Raw genomic sequence first — 9,721 nt, 5'->3', positions numbered from 1 at the left:
GTTAATGTCTGAAGGAGTCGACTGAAGGCTTGTTGTCCTCTGCAAAAGCATGCAATTGGTCCACTGATGGATACATCTTGATATTTGTCTAGTCTAGTGTGTTCATTAGATGGGTGAAATCCTCTTTCAGTGCCTCTGTGCCTGTTTTCTTAGGCAGTTGGCCTCTAGTATGCGTGCCATTAGCGTTAGCCACACTTCTAAGAGGTTGGCAGTCGACTACGGCTCCTTTCGACCGATTAGTCGACTATTCGACTAATAGGGGTCAGCCTTATTTACTACACAGGACAGAATGTTGCTTACTGTCCAAGCACGCCTTACATCAGCCCTGTGTGTTGTAACAACACTATTACAAAACATAACATCATAAAGCATATACTCTCCAGTTTTAGATTCTACTGAAAGCTTATCCCTATCACAAATGGTTCCCTTTTTATTTAATATTTTGTAAGACATGTCATCGATGCTACGTTAGGTTTATTCTCTTGGGGGCATGAGTTGGACTATACAGATTGTTATTTGTGCAGAACTTGTCACCAGAGCACCTTTTTCACATTATTCCCCTGGAGAGGGAGAGCTTCCCTGTACTTCCCTGAAATCGTGTGTGATGTCACCAATACATTGAACCTATCATGGTCCAATATATGTTCACTTGACACCTTTAGCTTCAGCAGACACACAAAGCTGAGTAGGTACTGAGTCTGACATGTCTTGAAAGAATATAAGCTGCCAACTTGGAATTCCTGGTCAATATCAATGGGTGCTTGTTTCCAATTTGCATATTCATAGATCCTTACATTCTCAATGAGGGTAAAGGTGTAGATATGCTGCTAGTCCATTTTCAGTATTTTATTGAGTTTATTTGGTGGAGGAAAAAAACCCTCATGTATACAAATTGTTATTCAATATATAAAATGTTTTTGTGTATGGAAAGGTGGAGTAAATAGTTTCATGGGGTCAGTTGTAAATAAATTATAAAAATGTTGGAACATGTTGTAGTCCTATTGATCTAGAAGAGGGTGTTAAAGGGGAACACCACCCAAATTATGAATTCCAATATGTTATTCCTGTGTCTTAGAAAAGTTTAATCGGTATTTGTAAACATGAGCTACTCTCTCCCAAAGCCAGAAGCCAGAGAAGTAAGAGTCAGATGTGTGATGTCATCAGGTATTAAGTCTGGAGCTGTTCCATTGACCTTTATTTAAACTTGAAAGGCAACAATGAATGGGCTTGTTTGTATTTATATACCAAAATTGGGCGTTGTTCTATAGCAGTGCTCGCAATTCTGAAACAGAAAATATACCCATATACTTGGAACAGTACCTAACAGTAACCCTAATAATAATAATAATAATAATAATGGATTGGATTTATATAGCGCTCTTCATGACACCCCAGTGACCCCAGAGCGCTTACAGAGTCCATTAATCGTTCATACACAGTCATACCAGTGGTGGTAAGCTACAATTGCAGCCAGAGCTGCCCTGCGGCAGACTCACGGAAGCGTGGCGAATAATCATCGCCTACGGCCCCTCCGACCAACATTCATTCACATGTATACACATTCATACGAGGCAAGTCGGTTAAGTGTCTTGCCCAAGGACACAACGGCAATGGGATGGGCATGGGCTTGAGCGGGATTCGAACCACCAACCCTTCGATCATTGGACGACCCGCTCTACCCCTGAGCCAAAGCCGCCCCACAACAGTAACCCTAACCCAAATTGTTGTCTATGGAGCAGCTCCATACTTTTTTTTATCCACTTTTTCTCCTTATTTTCTATTTTTCTCCCATCCTAATTTCGTGTATCCAATTCTCCCCTCCCCTGTCTTGAACGTTGCTCGACTATGCCCCCCACTGGTCGGTTGTAGAGAGGATAGAAGCCTTGCATCACGTGTTCCCTCCGGCACACGAGGAGGCAGCCTGTCACATCTTTTCGCCTGCCAGCGCGGACTCTCATTGGCGAGGTGTAACGCATGGGAGGCTCACACTACCCTCGCCACTTCCTGTCTCTGCTGTGCAGGCGTCTCCCAACCGACCTGTAGGGGTCGTTGTCCACAACGTCCAATCCCCACCCATCGACTTCCACCCGCTGACTCTGCCAAATGAGCCAGTACGACGTCCGGCCCAAGCCGAAGGCAATGCTGAGACTGGGATTCGATACCGGAGTCTCTTGCATTGGTGACGAGCACAATCTCCGCTACACCACCCAGCCGCCCGAGCAGCTCCAGACTTTATACCTGATGACATCTCAAGTTTGACTTTTAGCACTCTAGGTTTTGGATTGAGAAGAGAGTTGTTCATGCTTACTAACAATTGTGGAGTGTCCATAAAACAGGGACACGTACCCAAAGACTTCAAAATTGCGAGAGTAACACCCCTGCACAAAAAGGGAAGCAAATTAAACCCAGGCAACTACCGCCCTGTTTCTATCCTTACCTCCATCTCGAAAGTCATGGAAAAAATAGTATACGAACAGGTCGAAAAGTACCTTGCGGAAAAAAATCTAATCTACGAATTCCAATCTGGCTTCAGAACATCCCACTCCACTGATACATGCCTTTTCTATTTGAACGACCACATCAAACAAGAGGTGGACGCGGGCAAATACTGCGGCATGGTCATGCTGGACCTACAAAAGGCCTTCGACACTGTCAATCACTCCATTCTGATTGACAAGCTAAAAGCAATTGGTTTTGATAGTCAGTGAGCTGGATTCAATCCTATCTGGAGGTGAGAGAACAGATGGTGGAGGTAAACGGTACCCTATCCCCCCCCCTCCCAGTGAGCTGTGGTGTTCCACAAGGAAGCATACTAGGACCGCTACTGTTCCTAATTTATGCAAATGACATGTCGTCAGCTTGTGACTGCAACTTGTTCCTGTTCGCGGACGACTCAGCCCTGCCCAGCCCTGGCAACATCACCTCCTGGTTTGGGAATAGCACTGCACAAGACCGAAGCAGACTACAAAGAGTGACACGTTCAGCCGAACGCACAATCGGAGGGGGGCACCCCACCCTCCAGAACATTTACAACAAGCGGTGCAGGGGCAAGGCTAAGAGAATCATTAAAGACTCCAGTCACCCGAACAACTGCCTCTTTGAACTGCTGCGGTCAGGCAAGCGATACCGGAGTCTCAAGGCGAGCACAGAAAGACTCAGAAGAAGCTTCCATCCCCAGGCCATCAGGCTGCTTAACGAACAATGAACACTACACAACAACAACCATCAAACGCACATAGCACACACATCCACACGCACACACTCACTTTAAACAAACACACTGTAGCACCCACTCCCCACACTTTATAGCACACACTCACTTTAAACAAACACACTGTAGCACCCACTCCCCACACTTTATATTTATTGATGAAGGATTGCACTACAACTCGTACACCTTACTGTAAATTGTACCTAAATTGTACCTCATCCCATTTCTGCTTTGCACTATATAATATTGTACATTATTGTTTAAAGCAAATCTTTCCTGTGACAAAATGGCATCCAATGTAATAAAAAAAGTCAACCAACGAACTCGATTCTTGTACCGGATCTCCTCTCTGGTAAACAAGAATACCTTGAAGACTCTGGCAGGAGCACTCATTCAAGGGTACTACGACTATGCTTGCACCTCATGGTACCAAAGCACCTCAAAGGCGCTAAAAACAAAATTACAAACATCTCAAAACAAACTGGTCAGACTACTGCTTGACCTTACTCCTAGAACCCACCTCACCCCTGCCCACTTTGACAACCTATAGGATGGCTTAGAGTAGACGACAGAGTACAGCAACTTGCAATGGGCCTGGTCTACAAGATACACTACACGACTAAGGTACCCATGTACATGTCAAAATACTTCTCAAAGGTCAGTGAATACCACGACCACAACACCAGAGGGAGCTCCACAAATCATGTTCAACCCAGATTCGGCTCAAACAAGGGACTAAACACGTTTTGCAATTATGCCACATCAATGTGGAACGCCCTACCCACAGCTGTAAAGGAATGTGAATCCCTACCCTCCTTCAAAACCGCTCTCAAAGAGCACCTACGAGAGACTGCAATTTGAAACTGGCCCCTGTAAATGTTCTAACGCAACCCCCTCCAATTTACAATAATGTCCTATTAAACCCAATAATACACAAGACCCTCTTCTTGGAACCAAGTAAGGTTTTGTGTTTATAGCACGAGTGCTAGTTTTCAACACCAGTCCATTGAGGCTTTTCTAAATATAATAAGTATAATACAGAATTTAAATCACAAATCAAAACAAATAGTTACCAGAAAAAGAGTCCATGATCAAAACAACAAAATCAGTCTGCGTCTACATATGTGAGCACTGCTGATTTCAGCCATACTTTGAGTCTGTTGAAGACGTTGGCATGGGACTCCAGTTTTAAGCCAGTGGGCAGAGAGTTCCATACGTTTGCCCCTTCAACGGAGAAAGCAGACTGTCCAGACTCTCTTGCACATGGGAACAGTACATTCACCATTATTGGAAGCTTGTGTGTTTGCTCTGCTAGAGCTACGTCTAACCACCAGTCCAGAAAATAAATGAGACATGATTGTGAATTTTTTTTAAACTATTAAAATATTACAGAAAATTACAAAATCTTTAAACGTGAAAAGATTATGCTTACTCAAAACACTGCAGTGATGCCATTGCACTGGTCCATGATTTTTATAGCCTGTTTGTATATTATAGTTTTGGGTTTTAGTATGGTTTGTGAGGTGTGTGACCATGATGTGATACAGTAAGACAAATGGGAAAGAATCATAGCATGTTTATAAAGTTGAGCAGCTTTAGTTGACAGATCCCTTCTAATAAAAAGAAAACCATTTAAATTAGGCTTGACCTTCTTACATACATAATGTACGTGTTTATCAAATTGTATTTTTTTTTTGTCTAATATGATTCCTAGGTACTTGACCTCATTCACTTCGGCAATTATTTCATTTTTAATTTGCACCTCAAACAAGAGGGATGCACAGTGACAAGGGGGATGCACAGTGACAAGGGGGATGCACAGTGACAAGGGGGATGCACATGCAGTGACAAGGGGGATGCACAGTGACAAGGGGGATGCACATGCAGTGACAAGGGGGATGCACATGCAGTGACAAGGGGGATGCACATGCAGTGACAAGGGGGATGCACATGCAGTGACAAGGGGGATGCACAGTGACAAGGGGGATGCACAGTGACAAGGGGGATGCACATGCAGTGACAAGGGGGATGCACAGTGACAAGGGGGATGCACATGCAGTGACAAGGGGGATGCACAGTGACAAGGGGGATGCACAGTGACAAGCGGGATGCACATGCAGTGACAAGCGGGATGCACAGTGACAAGGGGGATGCACATGCAGTGACAAGGGGGGTGCACAGTGACAAGGGGGATGCACAGTGACAAGGGGGATGCACAGTGACAAGGGGGATGCACAGTGACAAGCGGGATGCACAGTGACAAGGGGGATGCACAGTGACAAGGGGGATGCACAGTGACAAGGGGGATGCACAGTGACAAGGGGGATGCACAGTGACAAGGGGGATGCACAGTGACAAGGGGGATGCACAGTGACAAGAGGGATGCACAGTGACAAGCGGGATGCACAGTGACAAGGGGGATGCACAGTGACAAGGGGGATGCACAGTGACAAGCGGGATGCACAGTGACAAGCGGGATGCACAGTGACAAGGGGGATGCACAGTGACAAGCGGGATGCACATGCAGTGACAAGCGGGATGCACAGTGACAAGGGGGATGCACAGTGACAAGGGGGATGCACAGTGACAAGGGGGTGCACAGTGACAAGGGGGATGCACAGTGACAAGCGGGATGCACAGTGACAAGCGGGATGCACAGTGTGCACTCAATGAAAATGTGTTCTTTTCACAAGATTTGCCATGGTCAACGAGTCTCAGGAAAAAATAAATGTATTGTATCATTTCTCTTTTTGTAAACATTGAAAAGGGGTCCCACAGACCCAATCAGAGGCGTCTTAACAGATCTACAAATGATAAGCAGCATGTCGTTTCAGGGTATGGCCTCTAACCACGCAACATCTGTGTTTGTTATTGAAAAAAATAAGAAAATGTTTCTTGCCATCACTCAACTTTTCATCTGATTTCCATCTTACACCCCCTCAGGCTCAAACACCAGAATTTGTCCTAAGTGGAAGACGTCTCAGCCGTAAGACGCCAACTTGTATTTATTTATTTATTTATTTATTTATTTATTTATTTATTTATTTATTTATTTATTTATTTATTTATTTATTTATTTATTTATTTATTTATTTTGAATCTTTTTGGCTTTGGCTGCTGACGCCATGAGGTCAGAAGATTATTAACTGGACATTCAGAACACATCCATTATTGACCTATGAATGAATTATGCTTGCAAAATAACAGACATAAAGCATTCATAAGAAGCCAGTCGTGTATAGGCCTATAGAGCCTTTTTTCTCTGGGCAGGATACCCATCTATCATCCTAATTACCACTCGGATGTATGAAGATGAGGTCACAGCGTGCCCACCTGTCTCAGCAGGACATCATTCTATTATGTGTCGTGAAACGTGTATTATGACACCGTTATTTCACAAGCATGATGCGCTCATAGATGCATATTTAATATAGAATAATATTTAAAACACATTGTGTGTTCATATGTACTAGTTACACATCCTGTCTGAATTCAGTTGCACTGAGTTGATTCTGCAAAGTCCAAAGGTTTTTGGCATGCGTTTTCATGTGAAAATGACAATTGCATATTATAGTCCTTTAATTTGATTACGGATTTTTCGGGGGATGTCATTTTCATATCAGGGGTCCTGACTCCAAGGTTGCTATATAGGCCCTTTTCCCAGCAGCCATTTTGACATGTCATCGCAGGGTGAAATTAAGGTGATTAATTACAGTCTGTTCCATTTAGGTGAGGCAGGGCTCTGGTATATGTGTCTCCCTGCCATGGCTGTGTCACACCTAAATGAAACAAGACCATAATTAATGTTATTATAATTACAATTGTGTTTTGAAAATGGCCACCATGAAAAGGCCTATATAACTCTGCGCTGATGACGAGTCTACTGGCATCTTTCCGCTGTTGAAGATGTGGTATAATGGCAGTATAGTTTTAAATAGGTCTACCACTAGGCGGTGCTATAGGATTAGTTTGTGTGCCCAATGTCACTCATCATGTCAGCGAAACCATGGAGATTCTGTAGCTGTTTTAAACACAGATAAACCTAAATTAGAGGGTGTTTAGTTATTATGATAATTTGTATTACTCTGATGATCCTAAAATGTGCTTCAAGTGATTCTAATCAAAATATGTAAAATGCATGATAGCAGCTCAATGCAGCAATTCTTTTAACTATAGTCAAATGGAGAATTATTCTAAAATGCTAATTAAGTTAATTTGCTGAATGTTTTTAGTGTAGCAAATGTGTGTGTGTACATTTAAATGATACTGCATTACTTCCTTAATCTTATGACAAAGTAATTGGAATAATTGGAAATAAAAGAAAATAACTCACAGTTTTTGGGGTGGTGATATATATTTCTCAAGGTTTACAAATATTCTTTTATTTTTTTTTTTTTTTTTATGCGGCATAGTACATTACACATTATTTTCAGAGAGCCAAATAAATATATTGCACTTAGAAATCATCAAAAACAAAATCTTGTTAGATGTCATGTTGGGATTACATACAGGAAAATGAAAACACAACAAAAACAGATGATGAAAAAAAACATCTTATTATTTCCAATGGCAAGTCGAAAATGTGCGTATTGTTCAAACGGAAATAATCACTTTGATAAAGTGTTTGGCATTTACAGTAATGGAAAGTAAAGTTCAGTACATTTGTACAAGCACAGTATAAAATACAAGTTGTATGGCACGCTCATCGTGAAGACCACAGACCAATGGAAATTAACTGCTATCATATGCAAGGGGTCATAGAACAAAACAACTAGACACCCGTATTCCTTAATGGGTTTGCATTGTAACGAGTTTCATATATCAATGTTGTCCCAGTAACCAAGTCAAAGTGTAACATTTTCACAATGTTGGAGCACAGGTTGTAACCAAGTATAATTTAGCTTCAGAGTAATTTCAAGTTTGATCAAGTTTGACCTCACAAGTTGTATTTGTATGGAATGGCACTGCACTTGATACCCTTGTATTTTGTCTCTCATTATACACACACTATGTATGCACCCCAACATGTACTTTAGGTACACACATACTGTAGGTACGGACAGTAGATACACGCGTACTGTAGGTACACACGTACTGTAGGTACACACAGACAATAGATACACACGTACTGTAGGTACACTACACACATACAGTACATACACACGTACTGTAGGTACACACGGACAGTCGATCCACACGTACTGTAGGTACACACGCCTGTATCCCAAACAACACTTTGGATAAAAGCGCTATATAAATGCGCCATTTACCATGTCTTCTTCTTTTCTTTTCTTTTCAGATGTGATCCTTCTTTGCTGAAGCATGACGAAAGCTTAAACCCCTGTTTGAGGTTGAGGTTTTTGTTATTCAACATAAAAAGGTTACCCAACGTTATTGTGGTTCTGTGATATTGTGTCCTACGATGTGGCACCTCTACAGTGAGATATTCTAATGAGTAAGTATAAGTGTTGTGTCTTTATACATTGCTTTCTGTCATTATATTGTGGTAATTATTTTCCAACAGAACATTGTGATTCATTTTGCACTGTACACATGGCTGGCTTTTGAGAAGAGAGATAGAACTCCCCCACCCACCCCTACAGGGCATACGTTAGTAAATCTCTCTGATATGGTTTTTCACGGCCCAATTCAAAGAAACTTGACAAACTCGACTGGGACATAGATGGAGTCTTGCGGTCCACCGTACGCTAGGCTATAGGATTGTGGAAGATTAGAGCCGAGGGCTCTCGTTGCATTTTTAAGTTTCGTTAGTAGGGCCATGTATACAGCAACCAGTTAAACTTGATCCAAAATGGCTACCCTCTTCAAAGGCTCATCTGACTGTTCCGGGACATCAGAGTCCCACCTGATTTGAGCTGTGAGACGAGGATGTACACCTGCCTTCAGAGATGCAGTTCACCTGTCCGTTCTTGGTCAGTGTCAGGGCAAAATCCCTCTAACAACAATCTCTTTATTTGCTTCCATTGTATTTCAGTCTTCAGATCGAGCTTACGAATGTTCATATTGAGATTGGAAGTGTCACCAGTGTTTTTGTACAGAGTCATCAGTGTATCGAGTGATCTCCGGACCTGTCTGTGTTTCAGCTAGGCCTCTGATCACAAGATTCACCGTCCGTCTTTCTCTATCTCTCTCCGGTACAGCTGTCATCACCACATGCCACAGCCTCTCCAGATCGTTTTAATGGTGTCACCACAGGCGCCTTGGGTGAAGATATTTACAAAGCCAAGAAGAAACACAGGAGGGGAGGGTGGGGGGTGGGGGGGGGGGTTCAATGTTTCAGAATGGAGGAAATAAATTCAAGATGTTGCCATTGGATTTGGGGAGGAGCATTGGCTGGAGCGAGGGTAGCCAGGCAGGCCCACGTCTGCCCCGGGACGGAGTCATACGAAGGGGGTCATGACGGTGGAGGAGTGGCGTAGTCCCTGGATGGCGGCATAGGGCCCCTGCTGGAAGTAGTGGTGGTAGCGGGGCATGTGGAAGGAAGGGAAG

General features: G+C 43.0%; 1 protein-coding gene across 2 annotated transcripts in view; it reads right to left on the bottom strand.

Moving 5' to 3' along the window:
* Positions 1-9,612: 9,612 nt before the first annotated feature.
* The window catches only part of tbx20 (T-box transcription factor 20), a gene marked incomplete at both ends in the record, with an annotated part of 14,132 nt that continues 14,023 nt past the window's right edge, over positions 9,613-9,721 (bottom strand). For both annotated transcript variants that reach the window (XM_084336135.1, XM_084336136.1), the window contains one exon: positions 9,613-9,721. This exon is cut by the window's right edge and continues 220 nt beyond it. In XM_084336135.1, the coding sequence (XP_084192261.1) occupies positions 9,613-9,721 (109 nt within the window).

The sequence above is a fragment of the Notolepis coatsorum genome (genome assembly GCF_963971535.1).
Source record: "Notolepis coatsorum genome assembly, chromosome: 19".
Classification (NCBI taxonomy): domain Eukaryota; kingdom Metazoa; phylum Chordata; class Actinopteri; order Aulopiformes; family Paralepididae; genus Notolepis; species Notolepis coatsorum.
The sequence above is the reverse complement of the archived record's forward strand: the minus strand, read 5'-3'. Positions and strand labels throughout refer to the sequence as shown.